The 22,787-nt window shown below is 37.2% G+C and overlaps 1 protein-coding gene across 4 annotated transcripts in view; it reads right to left on the bottom strand.

Annotated features, from left to right (window-relative positions):
• Positions 1 to 22,787, bottom strand: part of PRKDC (protein kinase, DNA-activated, catalytic subunit) — an 86,113-nt gene that overhangs the window by 58,175 nt on the left and 5,151 nt on the right. For 2 of the 4 annotated variants that reach the window (XM_064442747.1, XM_064442745.1), the window contains exons 6-31: positions 22,394 to 22,506; positions 21,611 to 21,710; positions 21,019 to 21,074; positions 20,897 to 20,927; positions 19,767 to 19,924; positions 19,396 to 19,542; positions 17,061 to 17,225; positions 16,038 to 16,206; positions 14,950 to 14,999; positions 14,202 to 14,339; positions 13,768 to 13,917; positions 13,205 to 13,320; positions 12,363 to 12,522; positions 11,330 to 11,416; positions 10,842 to 10,961; positions 10,291 to 10,450; positions 9,772 to 9,878; positions 8,902 to 8,992; positions 7,364 to 7,527; positions 6,542 to 6,694; positions 5,189 to 5,296; positions 4,142 to 4,368; positions 3,623 to 3,717; positions 2,607 to 2,709; positions 1,494 to 1,627; positions 729 to 983 (exon numbers count right to left, since the gene is read on the bottom strand). In XM_064442747.1, coding sequence (XP_064298817.1) covers positions 729 to 983; positions 1,494 to 1,627; positions 2,607 to 2,709; positions 3,623 to 3,717; positions 4,142 to 4,368; positions 5,189 to 5,296; positions 6,542 to 6,694; positions 7,364 to 7,527; positions 8,902 to 8,992; positions 9,772 to 9,878; positions 10,291 to 10,450; positions 10,842 to 10,961; positions 11,330 to 11,416; positions 12,363 to 12,522; positions 13,205 to 13,320; positions 13,768 to 13,917; positions 14,202 to 14,339; positions 14,950 to 14,999; positions 16,038 to 16,206; positions 17,061 to 17,225; positions 19,396 to 19,542; positions 19,767 to 19,924; positions 20,897 to 20,927; positions 21,019 to 21,074; positions 21,611 to 21,710; positions 22,394 to 22,506 — 3,357 coding nt within the window. Of the gene's footprint in view, positions 1 to 728; positions 984 to 1,493; positions 1,628 to 2,606; positions 2,710 to 3,622; positions 3,718 to 4,141; positions 4,369 to 5,188; positions 5,297 to 6,541; positions 6,695 to 7,363; positions 7,528 to 8,901; positions 8,993 to 9,121; positions 9,209 to 9,771; positions 9,879 to 10,290; positions 10,451 to 10,841; positions 10,962 to 11,329; positions 11,417 to 12,362; positions 12,523 to 13,204; positions 13,321 to 13,767; positions 13,918 to 14,201; positions 14,340 to 14,949; positions 15,000 to 16,037; positions 16,207 to 17,060; positions 17,226 to 19,395; positions 19,543 to 19,766; positions 19,925 to 20,896; positions 20,928 to 21,018; positions 21,075 to 21,610; positions 21,711 to 22,393; positions 22,507 to 22,787 lie in introns of those variants that run through there. The other 2 variants (XM_064442746.1, XM_064442748.1) reach the window with 2 other exon arrangements.

The following is a 22,787-nucleotide window of genomic DNA, read 5'->3' as shown; positions in this document are numbered from 1 at the left end:
GCATGTGCAGTAAAAAGGATGAAAAGTTGAAATCCCTAGTTTTGAATCATTTGGCCCTATGGCCCTATAGTTCTATACCTAGAACTTGTACAAGACTGCATATATGAGGTAACTATGCAACTGTACTGTCAGTGACAAACATTTTGTTTAGACCTACACGAATAATAAAAAAACCCTTTTTGACAGAGACAACGGCTACACAAGGTATTACTAGGCACATGATCAAAATTCAAACACAAGGCTTCTGGACCTAATGCAGTTGAAGCATTAGGATCTGAAGAAAGGTAATACGTACAGTGCTTGAAATGAAAAAAGAGATTTCATTCATTGCTTTCTGATAGCTCCCTCCAGACATTAACAAAGAGCTTTGGAAGGATTTAAAAAACAAAATATCTATCACTCTCCTGAGCAGAGGGAAATTAGCTGTACAGAATCATTTTTTTAAGATGAGAGAAAGCAAAAGAAGTTGCTGCTGGGTGGACGACTAACAGACAGAAACGTAACAGTAAGTTTCTAGGACTAAAAGCAAACAAGGTACACTATTAACAAAGTACTACTTAATCAAAAAATATCCAGTACAACAAGTGTCATTGAAACCTTTGGCAGAATTTGTGAAATTCATCAACTCTACATTTAAGAAAAAGCTTCAAGTCCAAGTTAGGAACTCATCTTGGGTGGGCTTTGTGTAAAAGACATGAATGAACCTAATGCTAGAGTTAATCACTCACCCAGTATTTCATGAGGTTTGATCATTCGCAGCTCAAAGAATGTATTGTAGCAGTCCAGTGCTGCTAAGAACATATCCATCCACCGCATGACAGTCTGTAAACTGAAGGGCTCCTCCATACCACGGAGAGTTGGCTGAGAAAGGATCCCAGATGGGCTTTTGGCATCGCTGCCACCTCCTTCAAATTTGTTAATGAGGAAAGAAATATCTCGGGTTTTTAGAACATTAGCCAGCCAAGAAGATGAAGACTTGTTTCCTGATAGAAATAAAATCACAAATATAAATTCTCTAGGAAAAACACATTTCAAGCTAGCAAGGAATAGAGACAAATGGACTGACATGCCCAAGCTTTGTGTTTTAAACTGGACCTTCTAGTGGAGAAGGTATTGGTTCTGGTCCAGCCTTGGCCACACTACTTAAATTACCCTCAAGGGGGATGTCACATTATGAGAGGCTCCCACTAGCTCCTGGTCAGCAAATACTGCTGTCATAGCTCGATGCAACCACAGTTCTGGGCCTGTAAGTTCTCCTTCCTGGCCAGAAGGAAGTTTACTACAAAACCCTCTTCTATGTCCACAAACCCTGAGGTTCTCACAATATTTGATTTCCCATATAAGCAACTACTTAGTTTCTATTTAACAGAAGTGAACAGACATTTACTTCAAAAATATTTTTTCTTCTAATTAATACTTTGCACAGAAAATGTAGAGGAAAGGCATGCACAGTATTTAGAAAGCAAACAGTAATATATTGTGACTTACGGTACCTGGTAATAAAGGAACAAATTCATAGAAGAGTTCCATGGCTTTATGTCGGCATTCTGTCTGAGGTCGTCCACACTGCACTAAGAGCCACATGACAATGTCCAGAAGACATACTGACTTAGTAGCTGGAAATCCTCTGCACAAAAATACTAGGGATTAACAGTCTTCATGACATCTACCAAGAAGCCATAGTCTCACAGTCAAAAAAAATCAAAACGTTCCATGAGCATTATGAATGTCGTTTTATCTATCTAACCAAAATCCATCTACATTATAAGGAAGAGTTCTTCTACAAGCACATCCTGCACTGCTTTCCTTTCTCCCCACTCTACTTTGGATGCCCAGAGCATAGTCTTTGTGGCAAAATTTTGGAAAGCAGAATCAGGTCTCCCTCCTTCTCTTTGTAACACTCAAAGAGATAAAAAGGAGATGAAAACTGAAATAAGCCTGCACAGTTTTAGCCCATCCCTAATTATCCAGTCTCCTAACTTGCCATGTGCCGTGGCAGTAAGCTAACTCCCAGATTCCACTTGCCTGTTTTTTTCAGGATCACAGCATAATTCTGGTAAAAAGGGACCTCAGGAGGTCTCCAGTCCAACCTCCTGCTAAAAGCAGGATCACCTATGTGATCAGACCAGGTGACTCAGGGCTTCATCCAGCCTGATACTGAATCCATTTGTGCTTCTTCCACCTTTTTCACTACCCTTCTTTAATCACTGATCATCCTACTGCTCCTTGTCCTACTTCTGCTAATACTTACAGCAATTAAAAAACAAAACAAAAAAAACCCCAAACTTGGGAGAGTTTCCTCCAGGGCTAATGTTGTTACAAACACTGCTGTGGGGCAAATATGCTTTTCTTTCCCTTCTGTCCTTGCCAAACTAAAGCAAGCTCTCTGTTCTGAGCTCACCACTTTGGAATAAAGAACGATCATCGTGACCCTTTTTTATCATGTCCATCATTTCTCACTAGGGGTTCAACAGACACATCAGGAGATCTCTATCAACAACAGTCACAGGATGAATTCCCCATTCAGTCCTAAGTGTTAATGGAACTACGTACATCGTTAACCAAAATGTAATATTTAAAAAGCAAAAGAATCGCAAATTGCTGACCGTGGTACTCGCCGTCTTCCTTCTTTGTTCAGCAAAGGTGCTTTATGCTTGATTATGCGCTTCAGATGATTAATAGTATCACAACATTGTTGAGTCGTACCTGCTAGAAAGAGAATTGACATGTATAAATAAATGCCGGTAACTTGGTTAAATGAATCAAGGTATTATTACTATAGGAATGGTGCAAGAGGCTTACACACAGGATAATGTCTATCAACTCCACTACTCTGCGCTTCTATTTTTCAAGGCTGCAGAACAAGATCATAAAATAGCAGACAGGCCAACATGGCCTGAGCCAACCGTGTGGCCTCTGCTATAAAAACTGTGTATTCTATCTTCCTTGCTCATCCTTAAAGAAATTTTCCCATATGAATATTTCTTATGGGACCACTTCTATCATATCCTGAACTGTTTCTCTGAAGGAAATAAACCTTTATAACATCAGTTTTTGGTTTTATGTTTGAATTACTATTAATTGATACTGAAGAATCATTACAACTGTGGAGGAGGTCGCGGATTCTTCACACAGCTACATACTGTTGTAGAGAAGAATGACAAGGCAAACAGGGAAGGGTATTACAGAATGGTGGAAGTCTTCCCCAGAATATAGAGAAATACCAATTTTTCAAGCATTTTTTTTGTTATAAAAAAGTAGACTTCAAGATTCTTGTCAAACTACATTTTTACAATGTGTAACTGCAAAACCAGGACTCAAATCAGAAGCACGAGCATTTTTAGTATTACTAAATCATCATGAATGTGAAAAGGTTCTTCCTATGAGCGCAAAATCTTCCACCTTTATATGTTGCAAGGAGCCAATTCAAAGAGTTCCTAACTAGATATCAAATGGCCTCTCTCTCAGTAGTGAAAAATAATCCTTCCTTTGTTGCAAAAGTAAGCACATTTACTTTTTCTCCAGTTATACATTCATGGTTTGGTTTAGTTTTTCTTTTTTAAACCAAGATTCACCAGGATGGCTTTTGTCTTCATTCCACAGTTAGTTAATTATAGCTCACCTAATGATTTCTCGTCTGTATGGGTTAAAGCCAGACTTTCCAGAAATACAACCAATGCTTCAAATACAAACTGCTCCACCAGAGAATTTTCTTCCCTTTAAAAATCAGGAATAAATATGATGAGAAACAGGAGTAGAAGAAGCACTAAGTGTGAAATTACAATTTTAAAAGAAAATTAAAATACTGTAGAGATAAACCGCACAAGATGTTTGTATAACAAAATACATCTAAACCACTCTAAAAGAACAGCAATGAAGATTTGCTGACCACCTTTAAAAGGGGCAACTTCCCATAAACTTGTGATAGAAATTTAAACTTCTACACTCCCCACTTGCAGAAAGCCGGAACTACAACATTGTAATTAAAAATTAATAATCTGAGTAACTCAATTTTACAGCTACTGTATTCATTAACAGAGTAAGTGTCAGTGGATGACTATTTGAGTTTTATGCTCAATTCTTTTTATCTTCTTGAACTTTTAGTCCAAGTTAGCTACTATTCTGAGCTCTGTTTCCTCACCTAAATTCTCTGTAGATGCTGTTAAAAGCAAGTGCTGCACCCAGTCTCTTGAAAGCACTGGGATGAAGAGCAAGACTATACAGCCGTTTAAAAAGAGACTTGGTGTTTGCTGGGCTTTTCTCCTGCTGTCTCGGTGTTGTCTGCTTAATAGACCATTTCAAAAATTCTCGTATGCACTGACCACAGAAATCTCTCAGAGTGCTGTCAACTGGATCCACTATGCCACTCTGAAATTACACAACATTATTTCATTACAGGAATGAAAAAAAGGCATTGCCTCGGTGCAGTTATCAAAGCAACAGCAACTTATTTACAACAGTATTATTTGTAGGTTAAAAAACAAATGTACTCACACTTTCCCAGAAGTAATAAAGCCTCAAAATTACTACTGTCCAAGGGAAGGGGCAGCGTTTTCAGCCCTCACAGCACTGGATTAGGCCTCAAAGATCTGGATTTCTATTCCCGTCTCAGCTACTGAACAGTTTAGAATCCTTGTCTAAGTCACTTCATTTTCTAATGAGCCAGTTTCCTCTGCTTTAGAAGTGGTCTGGCAACATGGACTTTAATTTACAAAAAGTACTGCAAAACCTCCCGACCTATCTTGCCTCCACAGCCACTTCAGGTGAGTGCAAAAGCTGGTTTTAAATTTAAAGCTTTTGTGCCTGGTGAAAGCAAAAAGCTTAGAGAAGAAAACTAAGTGCACATCAAAAGCAACTTTCCTTTAGAGTGGGGGAAAAAAAGATCATGTGTTTCAGTAGTTCCTTCTGTACACTGATGATAAAAATTGTGTTTCCTTTGTCCCATAAGCACTCTAAAGATGCTACCTGTATTTTGAGAACGTCAAAGAAATAGAAAAATCCAACATCAATATCTCAGATAAGAAACATTAAGAGATCACAAAACTGATAAACTGGTTTCCATCTTTCAGACAAACAACGAGCCATTATATCTGTTTACGTGCTCCTGGTTCTTTCAGCAGTAAAATGATGCTAGTTAAAAATAAAGTCATATGGCACAGAAAAAAGAGAAGGAAGGCTTATGACTTACCAAAATCGCCTCCAGGAACACCACCGTATCTTGACTCTCAAATTTTTTGTTGTTTGTAAACCAGTGAATGAGTTGCATGACTAAGGGCTCATACAACTGTCTTGTTACCTGAAAAGAGTAAAAGCCAACTCATTTTCTAGGATTAATATATTTCTATGCCATTTTGCTATTCAAAATATGTAAGAATAATGTTCATTTTATAGACCATTTTTCAAAGAAATAATCAGCTTCACATTACTTGTCCATATCAAGTACAACAAATAAAAGGTCTGGTTAGCTACTTTCTATTCAGCTAGTCGCAAAAGATCTCCAAGATTACTTTCAGTAAGATCCTCTGAGACAGACAAAAAACATTGCATGCCACAGACTGACAGGCCAACATACAGCCAGGAAAACAGAGACGTTTGTATTTTGATCTAAAATCTCTCTTAATCTTTACTGTATACATTATTCTAACTTGCTGGATTTCAACAATTCTACCTGTAAGTCAACCTGATCAAATACTATCATACTACACCATGAAGGAAAGAAACATTAAATATACTTGCTTACATACATACATGCTTATAACACAGTGTGTTATGTCTGTGTGCATTTGTTTGGACCAACCCAGACATTATCTACCTACTACCTATGGTTTATGTTCAGCTGTGTGCCAGCAAAAGAGGTTTCACCTAAATTGGTAACACAGCTTCCTGTATATTTTAACAGGACGCAATCCCTCTGGTCTAAAAACAGATTCTGGATCCAGGGTCCAAACAGCAGTTGGAAAAGGCACAAGACCTGTAATTTCAGTGGAGCTGAACCTATGCATCTATTGTGCTTCATGTAAAGGAGGATAAATACCAAATTCAGATGTTTGAATTAAATACATCATCCTTAGCTATTAATAAGGCAGCTACAAATTCTCTCCCAAATGCTCTTCTTGTAGATTGTAGCTTTGCACTCATCCTATATTGAAATAATCAACTTCACCTCAAATTAACTTGTTATAGAAAAATAAAAATATGGAAATTAAATACAACAATAAAGATCAGCTACTACCACAAACTCTCTAAATGAACCTTGAAACTTGAATCTTGAAACCCTCATGTATTTGTTCACTCTTCTGAATTACACTCCATTATTGAAGACTTTGAAAAGGCTCCCACCCCACCCACCCACCCCTGAAATGCTGAAAAACTACCCCTAAAATAGAATTTCAGCTTACAAAATACATTACATTTGGGGAAGGGAAAAAAAAAAGTCAACGTGTTAGGATAACTTCTAACAGGATAGCTTCTAAATAAAATTATAATTAATTCCCACATTTAGAGATATTTTAAACACGGTAAAAAGCTTATGTCTGTTTACCTGGTCTACATCACAAGCAAGACGAAGCAGTACTGGAAATATTCGCTTATGTAACTGATACATGGGTGGGGGACCCTGACGTCCTTCTGGCATCTGAGATGCTTTCCCCAACATATATGTGACTATGCTATGTAGCAGCTCACACGCTGCAACCTGAAATTTAAAAATCCCTTTGGTTATGCATCCATTACTTTCACAGAGAAGACAAAATTGTGGGCAGGAGAGAATGAGTCAAAAGAAAGGGTGTACTTGAGAAGTCATTCCAATCTATCCTAAATCACAGTTCCAGGAACAGACTGTGTCCATGGAAATAATATATGTACATTCCAACTGGCTTTTCTCCTAATCTTTCAGTCTCTATCACGGGCAGTCACTTTTCAGCTGGGGAAAATTCACCACTGCATAATTCACCCATCATTGTGCGTTCGAGGATACCTCCATTCTGGGCTCTCTTTGGAGAGCAACATCCCAATCCAGCAAAGCAGCAAAAGATTTGCTTAAGTGCTCTGCTGGACTGGGCCCGCAAGCTCACAGGCTAGGCATGAGAAGGAGGCCAAAAACAACTGAAGATCAACCAGTTTAAAATTTTCATTTTTATGTTAAGTCTAACTCTCAAAGCACCATGGTGTCTGACAGAGCTTACAGCAACTGCTGCTCTTTAGTTTTTAAACACTCAGAACAATTTCATCATGAAAGGGCACCAAAGAAGCACATTGCTACCTATGAATTAATTAAAATGGTCTTTCTTAACGAGGAAGACATTCTTTTATGTGGTATCTATCAGCTAGCATAAAAAAAAGATGCAGAAAAAAACAAAAATACTTTTGTTTGTCTGTCACTTGCAGAAAGAGCCAGTTCAGTCACACGAGGCAAGAATAAATCCAAGTAGATGACAGGCTTCATATCTGCAAATGGTACAGCAAAGCTCAGACGCCTCTCAGTGTCCCAGGATACACATTTCTTCATCATCTCTTCTGCAGAGGTAGCTAATGCATTTGAAAACACCAAAACAAAAAAAATAACCTTTATATAATATACACAGAACAAGTATTTCTGTAGCTCAGTCGAAAAAAATCTGTAACCTTCCACCTTCAGTTAGATTGCCATAAAATGTTAATGCTTTATAAATTACTGGATGTGACAAGTACCAGAAGTATTTTAGAAGGACGGTTTTATTTGCACATCCAGACAGATGTTTAGCTACCACATGGAAAAATAATTACAGCGAACATTTTGGGAGACATATACAGCAGCCTCCAGTTTCAATACATGTAGGTTTGGAGACAATTATAAACCCAGACGACATTGAATCACACTTCATTTAAAATACTTCTTTAAGATGTCCAATACACTATTTTTGTCTTCTACTGTTACAACCAACCAGACAGGAAGAGCCAACACACAGACTCCTGCAGTTGCACAGAAAATTACCACATTTATGGCTACGTTCTCCAAGGAAAATTGCCAGGCTTACACCCACCTCTCCCTATATTCCCATGTTTGTTAATTGGTTAACAAAGTCTGACCACACTTCGTATTTGATTTCCAGGGAATAATGTTACTTTCCCTCTGTATTTCTGAATGAGCAAGAGAAGTACTTGGCAGAAAGAAAACTGATCTTAAAGGCAGAAAAAACAAATGTAAGCACTAAAAGAAAGGAACAAAACTTCTACACAACTAGATGAGTTTTTAGACCAACTACATTTTGCACTGAAGTTATCCCTTGAAGCTCACAGCCAGGTACTGACACTATACTTTTCCATTTTTGTTTTGATTAGATTTTATGCGACGTAATAATTAAATTACGAAGTTTATTCACAGACTGAACAGAGAAGAAGAGAAAACTTTTTTTTTTTTGATGAGGGACTCAAATGGAACTCTACTACCTGCATATACTAAAGACCTCGTGCACCTTAAACTCCCAAGTGAAGAAGTAAGCTTGCTGAGACTTACACAATTCACAGGCTGCGGTTCTGTAAAACTGGATTAAGTGAGAACTGTAGTAAAAAGGTAGAGACAAGTACTGAGGAGTTACAAACTGGGGCAAAGTTTTAAAATGGCTTTGCAGCCAGGGGGCAAAAGGGGCGAAATAAATAAAACCATATACTCAGATGCATATAATTTTTGCCTTTAACTGCAGTTTTCTACACACTTTCTTCATTCCATAGTAAGTTAGTGAATACTTTGCTCTCCTAAACTCTGGAACTGAATAAAAGCAATTTTGTTTAAACAAGAGCAACAAGAAATAGCTTTCCTTGAAAAGCTCATGCATTCTCACAACAAGACCTCACTGAAATCAACTTTCAAAAGAGAGAGCAGAGACATGTAAATATTTTTATTTACACTGATGGGACACTCACCTGTAATTAAGTTGTGGTTGATCTGCCCTCCCAAAGATCCAAGAATGCGTGCCACTCTAGTCCTTACTGCTTCCGAGGAGGGACTGTCATCCTAAATAATTCAACAGATTGATATTAGTGAAGAAAGAGTTACTTCTATACGTAAGGACTTGGTTTACACAGTAAATGAAGGTTTTATGGCTCTTATTAACATATGGATGAAGAAAGTAAAATTAAGAACCTGTGGGGAGGAGAACCACAAATGAGAACAGTTTTGGTTCAATAAGCAAAAGAAGGGAAGACTGGAAAGCATTTTCATTACATTTTGTGGGCTCTGAATTGCCACTTCTCAAGTAACAGTTAAAATCTTATCACTGCAGATAACGTGTACCTACAGAAAGATGTAATAGTTTAAAAAGTGGAAAGAAGTCTGAAGTAAAAAATTACTCTTTTAATTTGCTTTAATCCCAGAACCTAAATTGCAGTATGTTTGACTTCTAAGACTATGAACCTGTCCAAAGATAACTAAAAAATAGTAACACATTAACAAAATGGTTATTTGCTCACTGCACCACTGCTAACCTGGGACCTGATTTTCGGTATAGGGAGGTAAATTTTTGTTTCCACACTATATTAGTCTAGCAGTCATGCTGACTTAGAAGATTTCTTCAGTTCCCTTTCCCTGCTTCATTCCCATTCTCACTCTAGAATATGACATCTTTCCAGCTGTATTAATGTAACAGCTTTTTGAGCCATGTTGTAGAATGGGTTTCATTGAACTGATCTAATGCAGAAATAACCCTCAGAAAAAAAAAGGTATGCAAGAAAGGAAGAGAAACAGAGTGAAGTGATTAACTCACATTTAACTCTAAAAGGAAACAGTGTTCTTACCAATGAAAGAGTCTTTGCTTTTCTTAAACGCTGTATCACAACTTTATTAAATCCCTTCTGGGCTGCTTGAGAAAGTTTCCTTACTTCCCAGTTATTCTGGGATTCCACTGATGAACAAAACCCAGCATATTAATATTAGTTTATTGTAGCTGTACCTCATGCACCTACTCACAGTTTCTTTAAAAAATCCACCCTAGTTTTGCCCATTTTTATTTTTAGGATTTGACAATCATACTTTCATTTTAAATCTTTGTAAAGGAAAATAAGTCTCTATTAGTGAAAACTAAGCTGATTTAATGATACAAAGGACAAATCACAGAAAAGTGGCATATAAAATGGCTACAATTAATGATTGTTTGGCAGCAGCAAACACATCCCAGTTTAAGAAAAAGGTAAATTCTGGGGTGTAAGAGAAATTATATTGTTCCAACCACAAGAGACACACAATATAGACAAAAAGTACATCACATCAATATCTTTCCTCTCCCTCAAGACTAAAAATTCATTGCCTGTACATACCTGTAGAAGTAGAGTTTTTCAAATAACAATCAAGAAGAGGTAGAACATCCTTGTAGTAAGGTTGCATTATATGTCTGGGGATGTGAGCCGACCAGTCTTCCAAAGCATCCAGTCCCAGATCAGCCATTGGGGTACAGCTAAGGCCCAACTTAAAGGCATTCTACAGGTATGTAGAATGTAGAAATGTAAAACTATTAGTCTTTCATTTTTATTGACTACTACTATGTAAAGGTAAAAAAAAAAATGCATTTAGCATACAATACATCTTCCTTCTTAATTACTTTTGTCTGCTTAACATCTCACTCAACATCAGCACAGGAGATACATATTATATTGTAACACAGACACTAACAGAGTCAGCTTAGCGCAAAAGCAAATTCTGACAATTTACTTGTTTATCCAATAAGTCGAGTGTTCTATCTTACTGAAGACAGTGAAAAGCTTAACTGTTATCTTTCTTGCTCAACAGAATACTAACTTTGCTCCAAAATTTTTGTACGTGTTTTAGAAGGAAAAAAAAAAAGTGTTAGCTGTACATCACTTTGACCCACCTGCAGTGCAGGAATATATGCTGTGATATCAAGCATGATGATGTCATGTGGTAACGAGAGCAAAAAATTAAGACAGGATGCCAACAACTCATCTTTATACTGCTTCATTTTTCCTGTAACCTAGAATTCAGATAAATAGGTCAAGAACAATCATAAACCTTCTAAGATCTTGATTTAGGTATATCAATATCCACATAAAATACACAACTCAAAACTGATACTGGAATCTCATTCACCTGCAGTTGGTTACCAGGAAGCTTTTAATGCACAATTATACAGCTATTTCTCAGTTTTACATCAAGAAGTGACCAGTATTTGCCTCTTCCAACATCAAGTAAAAAACAGACAGAAAAACCCCACTATGTTGCATAATTCAAACAGCTATGACATTTCTATCATATATGTAAGTTTTCTCAGAAGATGTAATTTTGATTAAGTCTTTTATGCTTATATTCAGACGAAGAAAATTAGCCAGTGAAACAACTTACTTCTTTCCCAAACTTTGCAAACAGTGCAAAGCAAGACCTCTTTTCTGGGTCTTCAGGACATTTTTTGAGACTCTTTGGACTGACACCCTACCAACAGAAATCACAAGTCAACAGTATTAAAAAAAACATAGTACACAGTAAAAATATGAAGTTGAACTCAAACTAAATACATCACTGCCCAATATGAAATTGGCATTGGTGAAAACTTGAAATGCATGTTTTTCCCTCAGTGCTTAGAAACTAATATTAGTACCAAGCACTGCGAGTCAACTTTTTGGAATACATTTATTATTACCCAAAATAAGCAAGATACATAGGACTGAAAAATAACTTTCAATGGCTTTATTTTCTCCTTGCCCTCCCCTCTAACAAACCATAAACTGAAAAAAAAAAATCCCTAATAGTGGATGCCCAAGTGGCAAGAATGCAGGTGGAATAAAAAAAACAGCAATTCACAACATCATCTAGAGTACAAGCATCTATACCACTGAGTTCCCAAATCTGCTTCACTTGGTGCCATCACCAGCAGTGGCAGGGACAGTTCTGGACTCTGTGGGGGGCTACAGACACAATGGGATGATGCACCATCACTTTACAATAGCTTCCATGCTGCAAATGGTGCATCGTTATTTCTTGTGGAAATCAGTCAGTGGAATGCAAGTACACCCCAGAAGTTGAGTAATTAACCCATATATGCCTCTGCTGTTCTGGCTAGATATTTTCTGATGTCCAAGCTATCTTCTGTACTGCTTGCACTGCAAGGGTATTTCCCATCCCTCTGATCACACAGCTCAGGATTTTAGAAAGAACATTACACATGTATGGTATCTCTTCAGAAACTGGGCTTCTAGTCTAAATTTTTACTTTCTATGTGCTTGTAACTATGGAGGCACAGGATGCTATAAACATTTGGAAGAACTGGGTAATAGTTTCAAGGAACTATTTTCCATGGGGCTTAAAAGACTATATATAAAGAACTGCACCACCGTTAACATGTTACACGTTAGCCCTCCATTGGGAAAAGAGACCTCACCTCAAAGTATTTTATTTTCTTGGCAATTTTCATTGTAACAGAAAGCAGCTTGTAGAATCCACTGATAAGAGGTAGTCTTGTTGAATGTATAATAAGCTCATAACCAAAGGAATATACCCAAGGGTTAAAGTATTCAACATGCTTCTCTGGAAGTATCTCCCTAAAACACATATGGGGGGGAAAAAACTGAATAAAACATCTGTGTGGTTTTTTTTTTTCCAAACTTTCAAGTCAGTACAAGAAAGAGAAGTATTGCAATAACAGAGCAGCTCTGAACACAATGAGGGAATAATTGCATGCTGCCTTCTGAGGCAAGCACAGGAAGATCTTTATTTTGCTTTACAGTACAAAGCCATTTCTTCCTCATTACATCTCATTATTAAATTTATACAAACTCACACAGCACATTTCACTACCGAGACTGCAGTATTACTAGGGGAAATCAGCTGGACCTTCACAGACAAACAACGTTGTACCTTTCACTTAATGCCCCATACTACTCTATGAGGACTGTATTTCTGGTCTCTGAAGTACTCTGAAGACTAGTATACAGTCAGTATAATACTAGAAGTTACAACATATACTGAAAGACAATTACACGCAAATAATGAAAGCTAATTACTTTTCTCCTGTACTCTTTAAAAAAAACTGAGCCAATGAGCTAGGATGGTTTTACCTATGACCCAGATGTCTGAAATACACTTAATTCTCTCCCTGATAATCAGCTTGTGCATTTTGAAATAAGGTATATCATCCTAAGTCAGAAACAGACACCTTAAATAAATCTCCCATTTCTTCCAACCACTTTGTAACTTCCAAGCTACATAAAAGCATATTAATACCTGCAGAATTCCACTAGATTTATAAAGGCAATAAAGTCTGTCAGCTTCGTCGGCCGAAGGTTTGAAGCAGGGTCAGAAGTAGGCCCAACAAAAGCACTGTCAGTTTCATTTTCATCCTGAAAATAAGTATTGAAGGAAGAACACTGGGCCTGTGACAACACAGAAAGCATTTACACCTTTTTTCCAGATAAACACAGTCTATTCCTATTTTCTAGCTGCTATGAGCTAGTCTGACACAGACAAATGACTACTAACTGGCTCACAAATAATTCAAAGAAATAATGTGTTGCTTGCTCATAAGGAAAAAGCGAGTAAAAAAAATGAAAACTACTAAATGCCAGAGTAGGCATCACATTCTGTGAACTTCTTCCGAGTCTGATGTTCCCATCTCCTAACACTTCAACGCAACATCCAGAAATATGAAGTAAGACATTTTGACTAGCAGGAATGTTACTTCAGGGACACTATGAGGAGGCATATAAGCATAATGAAAACAAAATAGGGAATGTGATTTTGGTTCCCCTACAACAGCAGAAATTAATGGACAAGTCATGAGGTCTCACCTGTTCATTAACATCTAGTTTCTGAACAGTCAGGTCCAACTTCTCAATAATCTTCAAAATGGATTTTATAAGTTCATCATATAGCAACCGATTCAGAGACTGCAGTCGTGAATTGGCAGTAAGAAAGTTTTCATCTTCAAAACCACAATCCTTTGTAGGAGAAAAAAGTTCACATTTTAAAACACCACTGAGAATTATTTCTTGAATTTACAAACCCAGATTTGAATGATTCAGAGAACTCTGCTTTAGATGTTCCTCAGCTATGGAAGCCTAAATTCACCCGTTTAATTCATTTATCAACCACAAAATCCACTGAAGTCCAGGAAACAGTTCTCCTACAGCATAACATTTGGAAAAAGTCTAGGGTTAGAAAAGCAGTGCTAAGTCTCATGATTACTTTTCCTTTTGTACTTCCATGTTAACTATGTTTTTACCTTCATTGTGTCACAGTTCAGTAGACTTCTAAAGAGATACAGATAGTCCTTATAGGTCGGTACTTTCCACCTCCCTGTCCCAAACTCTCCAGCTTCACTTGAGTCTTCTGATCCAGAAGGTTTTTTTCCAAAAAAATCCTGAAAGGACACACAATATTGTTCAGAAACACTGTATATATAACTACCTGACTTAAGGCAAAACACAATGTCAAACTACTTCTGCAGGTAAAAACATGAAATGTTTAGTTTTCTCATTTAACCAAGCTGAAAAGAGCACAAAACAATCAGCTCGTTTGAAAAATCTCTAAGATCTTCTCCTTCCAGTGGTCAGTTATTTGACAAACTCTGTAGTTATCCTGCTGCACAGGATTAAAGAGCTTTAAAATCCTCCCTTAACACAAACATTTAGAAAAACTTTTAAAGTGTCCAAAAATTTGTTAACCTGGAAGAAAGCTAGATGACCTTAAGTACAACCTACTTTGTTACAGCCAACCTGAGCAAACAAGAACTGCAGAGAACAGAAGTCTATTTCCTGGTGCTTTTTTCATTCAGCACAAGAGGCACATCCTCATTCTGCTGAGCAGATGTAGGGACCAGCAGCTAATAACAACTGAGCCACAATCCAAAATGGACGGTACTATTTTTGCTTCTTTGGGCCTTCCCCTGTTTACTGGCCTAGATCTTCAAGAACTGGAATGTATCCTCTAAGAAGCTAGATGAAATAATTATGTTTAAATGGTTATTTTACCTTTGAGAATGTGACTGGCTTGGAGAAGATTCTGATTAATCCCTGATGCACTGAAACAACAAAAAATTGCCTGAACAGATTTAAAAAGGCACGGAATCCATACCACTCATTACATTAGCATTGAATTAAATCAGGGTTCTATTTTCTACATTCTGTCAGGATAAAGCAGAGGCAAAAGAACACAGATTTTTCTTTAATATACCCAAAACGAGAGCCATAACTCTAGGATGTTTCACAGGGAACCAATTCTGAACTTGCTTTTTACTACTTTTTCTCAATACTGCTTTGACTTGTTCCTGAGTCTGAATGCAGTGATGACCAGGGCATTGCCCATAAAGCCTATATTGAAAAAGGCAACAACTCCCAGTGACTCTCACAAACGTGGGCTTAGAATCTCCATTCTGGCATGGTGCTTGGGTGCACCACGTCCCAAATCAAGAACATGGAAAACAATGAAAATGCCACAGCAGTAGAGAAAAGTCACCATAAATAATTGAAAGAAAAAAAATAATTTCTGAAAATCATTATAATGAAATGTCAGCATGCTGGAGGCTACTAGAACTGTCAGCTACCAATGCTGACACATTCATTAGTACATTCACAGGACTGTATCTGACTAAGCGTATAGTTGGAATTTTCCTTTTTACTATGTACAAGTTCCAGAGCATTAAAAAGTTGCATTTCTAATAAAGATGACACTCACCCTACTTTCTGTGATATTTTGTAGGGGTAACTGAAAGGGTATTGAACAGATTTTTGGACATTCTTCTGTGAAATCCCTTTCTCCCCACAATCCTTCGGAGGAGGAATGTCTTACGCTTAAACAGATTATCACAAAAATATATTCTGCCATTCTGTCATTCAGAACAGTTGTTAAATGTATTCCTTAAGTGACTGAACAATGGGTATTGAAAAAATAACACAAGCAGCAGCCTAAACTTCCATTATTAGGGGACTGGAAAAAGCTTCATTTTTGACCCCAAATGGCTACTCCACATACCTCTCTTAGAACCAGTTAAACAATTCAGGGCAAAAAAAATCCAAAACAAAACCCCAAAACCACCGCAAAGTTAGTATCACAGACTCACCCACAGTGCTAATAAAATTCCAGAGAACTGGACCTTTTCCTGAGAGGGCTAAAAATACCTTTACTATAGATCTGCAACAGACTATCTGCATTTTTTCACTGTATTGTGGAAAGCTATTGATCTGCAGCACAACTAGATGTTCAAGAACTGGAGTGTATATTTCAGGAATCTAGAAGAAATAAAAACAAAACACCCATCATGCAAGAACAATGATTATAACTATCAATTTGAAGAATTATGCTATGTTATTTCAGCAAGATCCTTTGTTACAAGAGTTTACATCATGACCTGCTCTGAGAAGAATAAAAAGGCGAAGCAAGTAAATTAATCTTAGACATTAAAAAGAAAAACAAAACAAAACCAAAGAAAACAAACAGAATAAGACAGTTTCCTGGAACACATTATGGAAAGTAGCTCCTGAATAGATTAGCGCTTTGGCGAAATCAGTCTTAAGCTTATTAGAAAAGTACCAATTTAATTTAATTAAGCAATAGTAACACAGCAGTATAATCGGTTCATCCTTAACAACCTGAATACAGAATGTAAGTGAACGTGTCTTCTCTGCCCCAACCTTACCTCCCAGCTCCAGCTAGGATCCAGAAAGCCCTCATCAGAACACAGACAGCACAACGTCAGAGGAAAATCAAAGAATCAGCCTCAGAGAACATGCTAAGTATCAGTACCAAAAGAGAAAGCAGCAATAGAGTGGTATAAATGCATAAAGGGAAGAGTAAAGCTAGGTCCAAATAAATAGCTTTGCCTAAAATAAATAAAAACCTGTTCACATCTGGCTATCAAGGTTTTTGTTACAATGCACTGTAGCATTTTATTTAGTACATTCTGTGCATTTTCTTCATTCAAATAAAACCCAATAAAGTATTCTCCTGATAGTCTTCCTATTCCCTAGAAGCTAAACGCCATCGTATTTCAAATAAACACCTATCATAGCTCACAGCTATTACCTCCTTATACACCTGTAGCTGCATAAAAAACTTTGACTGGTACTTTAAATACTACACTTACCGTATCTATATGGAATATCACACTTGCAATGGACTGGAGGAAACTTGGTAGCTGATACAGATGGTCATCTATTGCTTCTGCTTCTGTGAGGTACATTTGCTTACAACGCTGAAGGAGCTCAACATACATGTCGTCAACTTCCTTTGAATGTATAGCTTTACAGGGCTTAGAGAGAGAAAATAAAATACTGACTTAGCAACTTTGTACAGTCAAGCAAACATATCCTGTAGCACTAAAACCCAGCCAAGTCTTCACTGAACCATAATAAGAATAATCTTTTACATTTTTCCAGGAACTCAATACTTCTGAATAAACTAACTTCAAGTATTCTACTTGTTGTACGAGAAACATGGTACCTGCAATAAATTAATAGTTCACTGACGCAGTGTAATTTAATGTTAAGAGTACTTGAACTTTCAGTGACACAATTTCGAATCCAATGTGAAAAGCATGGAGTTTGGCTGTAAATATCTTATATATGGCATTATGGATGCTAATATGTACTTATATTTTGGGCTAGCTGCATTAAAGCAGTAAGTGGCTTACCTTAATGTGGCTTAACTAATTATCATTCCCAGGCTACTGCTACTTAACATTTAACCCAGCAGCCCAAATTCTGAACTTTTATCATGCTGGGGTCTGTACAAACAGAGGATAAAGACTACTCCTAAACTTATAAACAAGGAGAAAGCATCCCAAACAGTACTAGAGGGTATGTAATAATGCTTACAGTTTTCTATAGAATCATTTGTAAATCACAGTATTTAGCATGAGCTAGGTAGAAAAGCAGTCTTTGTGGAAAAGGAACCAGGAACCAAGTTACATGCAAGAACTGTAGTAGGGAACTGACCATGGAAAAAGAATGGACTGATTTAGGTAATGATAGAATACGAGAGAGAGACTAAAGGCTGAATCTAGTCTGCCTAAAATGATGCTGTCAAAATTATGACTGTCCTTTTATCATTTGTAGAACCGCAAGTATTACTTCAAAATTAGTTTAGCGATTAGACAGTAAAAGAAATAACCTGCCTGAATCAATCACTGAACTTGTGTACAGGCGAAGGCCACTACTTGCAGGAGCAGCAAGACCCTCCTTCCTTACAACCTAGCATCTGACGCTTGGCTAAGATTTAGTCTGAACAAGCTAACAACTATTAGTGAGTCTTAACACATTAAAGATTTATAGGTATGGGAGCATTAAGATCCCTTTCTCCTGTTAAAATTTGCAGTACAATCCTATGCCTGTATTTACGTTAGGCAATTTTAATGATCTTATTGTGTTCCATAACACAATATTTTTTTTTTAAATTTTTTTTTAAAGATATTTTTTAAAAAGTTCTTTCAATTCAGTAATTTGAAGTACTTCCTTTTTTCTCGAAACGATACCTTTAATTCAATTCCTTTCTAACTCATATCATAGAAGAGGAAGGCTAGGTTTCAACAAAGCACACTGAAAATTCTTACAAAACAAATGCACTCTGTTCAAAAGGTAGCAAAATGGAAAGGATTCAGCTAGTAACCAGCTATTCTACCACATTTCCTAACCTTCTTTAAATCATCTGTGAGATTATTTAACCTGATCTTCCCTTTGAGAGAGATTTAAAAAAAAAATATGTCTAGAATTTTGTTGTGGTACCACCATCAAGCATGTAGACTGCAGACACATAAACACCACCCTTTCTTTATAGAACCTTAACTTTACTTTTGTATTTGTATTTTAATTGACTTCTGACAAAAACTGGAAGTTGGTTCTTAATGGTACTTCCTGAATGTATCTGCCCTCCACAGAAATATATAAGCATGGTTTCGTTTTTTTAATTTGCAGTTGTTTCACAGGTTACCTCCTAGTGTCTTGCAGTTAGCAGCACGTTTTGAGTGTTCTGACTGAGATTCCTGCTCTGTAGGAAGCATATCTGAAATGCTTCCGGAGGAGAGCTGGCTTGGATCTACCATCTGAAATGCAGACAGAGCTAACTAGGTATTGTCCATACCTAAGCGATTAAGCATACCCTTAAGTTTTGTGACAGCCCTGTATGAAGCCCCTGGTTTTTCCACTTCAGAACTGGAGGAGAAGCAGAAGTAAACACAACCCTCAATGGTTCAAGTGCTCCCACTAAATTTAGTATGCTTTTTAATGATTTTCAACCACAAAGTTGAACACAAAGTTGTAAAACAAAGTTTTACAGTGTAGCTAATTAAGTTCAACACTTAATCCAGAACCAGTAGTATTCCCTATCTAACAAGCTGCGTAAAATTGCAAAATGGATGGTATATGAATCCTAGTTTTAAATCAATTCAGTATGCTCCTTTATCAGAGTAAGTTTCCTGCACATACTGCTGCAAAAAGCCCATATCCGCAAATGGCAATGGATAACTCTTTGCTGCTCGAATCCGTTCTTCTGATGATTCCATAGAACTGCTCCATGAAGAACTGCAATGTGCTCTTGTGTAGCTCTGCATCCTTAGCTACCATTAAAGAAATCTGTAAGGTGGATACAAAAATTACAGGATTTCAAGAAACATGAGAAAAGCCACAAAAACATTACAATAAATCTTAGAAGATACTTAGCTTGTAATATGAAGCACTTTAAGCAAAATACTTATTTATTAAACAAATTCACCGAACTTCCAAGCACCAGATATTCCCACTATTTCAAGAAATTTGACTTTGCTTTAGTCTCAGAGATCCCAGTGAAAATAAAATACCTGCTTGAGGAACGAATCTAGTGCAGAATGACTGGCTTTCTTCAGCTCCTGATTTGCGTGGCCGCACCATTTACACATTACTTCAAAGATGGAGACATAGCTATCTAGGAGTAAGGTACCAAACTGAGCAGCATGCCAGCTGAACAACTGTAAACCAGCTGCAATTGAAAAACAATTCTCATTAAAACCCAGAAACAGACCAGACTATGAAAGTCCGTATTAGGACTCTAGGTAGGTACACTCACCATGACTGAAGGGTATAAAATGTGTTCTAGCCATTACAGTATCAATATCCAAACATTAAGAACTTAGCATAAAAACAACCCTCCAAAATCCCCTTTTTTACAGTACACCATTATGGAACACACAGCTGTGTTCGGAAATAATTTATGTTAACAGCGGAAAAAAAAAAGGGACTCTACTGGTTGCAAATAATAAAACTCAACTGGACAGTTCACAAGGATTTGGTTTCAGCGGTCATATGCCCAAGTCCCCTCTTCCACCAAATTGCTATGCAGACAAACAGAGAGTTCAGAATATAGGTAATTTCACAATCCCAAATATATGCATAAATGAAATTTCAAGACCCCTACTGGGCTATCTTTAAAGAGGGTTTTACCCTTCACAGTTGCCACGGGCCTAGTACTCAAGCCTTGTGTTTTTGCAATTTCTGCGTAAGCCACTCACATTTCACAGGCCAATTTCTCATTTTCTTCATGAACTTCATGTGTTCCCAATTTCCTTCTCCTTCTTCCAGTGAAAATCCCCTTCTCCTTCCATTTTTGTCCTCTAACCCCATTCACCATCTTCTCTTTTCTCCTAATCTGCTACATTCCTCTTATTGCTACTCCTACCACAATTCCCTTCTCATACCAGGGTTTTGTACTACTCCAGAGGGGCGAGTGGCATCAAGTGTAATGCTGCTGTTCATAACCGGATTAGACCATGCCTAGTTTAACCAAATACGTGTTCAACTCTTTAGATTCCAACTTAACAGTACACGAGCTTTGCTCCCCAGTCAGCTTAGAAGATGGAAGACAGCCAGTAGAGAATAAACAACTCCAGACAGAAGACACTATTGTATGTACGGTATTCACCTCAGCACGAACTGAAATAATTTACAGTCTTACCTAGAGGTACTGCATACCGCTTCTGATCAACCTGGAATATCAGAAAAGGTTTGTCATGTGTGATTTATTCTTTATCAGGGCTAATTCATATATGGGGAACAATTAACACATGGCAGATTTACCTGTGGGCTGATTGCCTTCATTGCAAAATCAAAAATCTCTTTTGCAGTCTGAGGATCTGTGAAACAACCCAATAATGAGTATTTCACTACTGACACACAAGAGGTAGAGTAAAGACAATGATATTTTTATCCAAAGCTTGGTATGAGGAAGCACTATTGGAAAGCCTTACATATCTCATTTTAAGAGGCAGAGATGCTTTCACCTGAAATACTCTTAAATTTCAAAAAAAAATTGTACATCTATATTCATTGATTTCTCTGAATATCCATGTTTTAACATACATGTCTCTTCCAAAGGAAACATATCTCTCTATAAACCATGTTCAAGCTTCAGTGTGGCTCTCACAGCTGCCCATTCCCTAGTTAGAAAACAGCACTTCAGACATTTACATACAGAAACACACTGATGAAGCCACTCCACACAAAGTACAAGGACCATGTAGCTGAATAGGCCTTGCTTTTCATAAACTATCTGCTAGTGGGGAAATTTTAATTGGGAGATCACAGCAAGAAACGGTGCTGCTTGCTGGATGTAAAATTATTAAAATACATCAAACTGGAAAACTGTCTTTCACATAGAAAAAGAACATACCTTCATCCACAGATTTAGTAAAGTTGTGCATGAGTGCAACCAGTCCCCTCAGACATCCTGCTACAACAAGTAGTTTGGGTCCCCTTGTAGCTGATGTCATCTAAAAGAAGTGGGAATTGAAAAAAAATATTATTCTCAAGCTAAGATAAATTTACACCAAGGCTTCCCAGCTCCTAGAAGTATAGACAAAACAACATATTCCGACCTAATACAGTTATGACAGCACCCACCTCTATGAACACAAGCCCACGGAAATATCTTTTACTCAGAAGTTTCATGTCTTTGGGGGGGGGGGAGTTTAACTACAGAAGCATAAGAAATCCTCTGAAAAGCAAGAAATATATTCCACCCAGACCAAGCATAGCAAAACTTAGATATCACACACTAATATCTTAAAAGTGCAGAATATAGGAAAGTGAAGTTCAGCAGAACTCTGATATTTACCTGAACTGCAAGGATTTTGCAGCTAATAGAGACCAAATCAGAAACTACCAGTGCATGGCAACTTTTCTTGGGCACTACTGCAATGACCATCATGTGCCATCTTCTCCCACAGTAATCTGGTTAATTCACTGTCACTGATGGCCCTGAATTTTTACTTTGAAAGTTTCTCAGAACCAGAGGACAAAAACTTTAACAGTCCTTAAGGAAGCATTTGTGATTGTCCACTCAGATCCCCACAAACTGTACTAGTTAAAATAGTATTCAAACACACAGTGCTACACACATCAAAGGAAAAAACCCAAAGCAGTGCAAGAGTCTGAAAAGAAATTCCATTCATACCTGTGTTTTAAGCTCTCCCAAATAAGCTCGGAACAGTTTTTCAGAATTGTTGATCATGTCGCTAGGCTGGACCTCTCCCAAAACTCCCAAAAGCTCATAAATCTTTTCCAGTACTAGAAAGTAATTTGATATTATTAAATATTAATTGCTGAAATCATTGACATTTTCACTGCAATTCCTATATAACTTGCAACACAAGAAAAACACCCCTGATGGTTTAATTTTAACTGGTGATTAGCATGTGGGGAAGACGGCCCTTTATAATGTACATACACACACATATACATTTATATCTACATACTACGATGTGAGATGCACCCTCCTCTCCCATTAATAAGTTAAACACATTTACTTTTCTTAAATACGGCTTAGAAAACTCATTAATAAAGGCCAT

Source organism: Phalacrocorax carbo, chromosome 2 (assembly GCF_963921805.1).
Source record: "Phalacrocorax carbo chromosome 2, bPhaCar2.1, whole genome shotgun sequence".
Classification (NCBI taxonomy): Eukaryota; Metazoa; Chordata; class Aves; order Suliformes; family Phalacrocoracidae; genus Phalacrocorax; species Phalacrocorax carbo.
The sequence above is the reverse complement of the archived record's forward strand: the minus strand, read 5'-3'. Positions and strand labels throughout refer to the sequence as shown.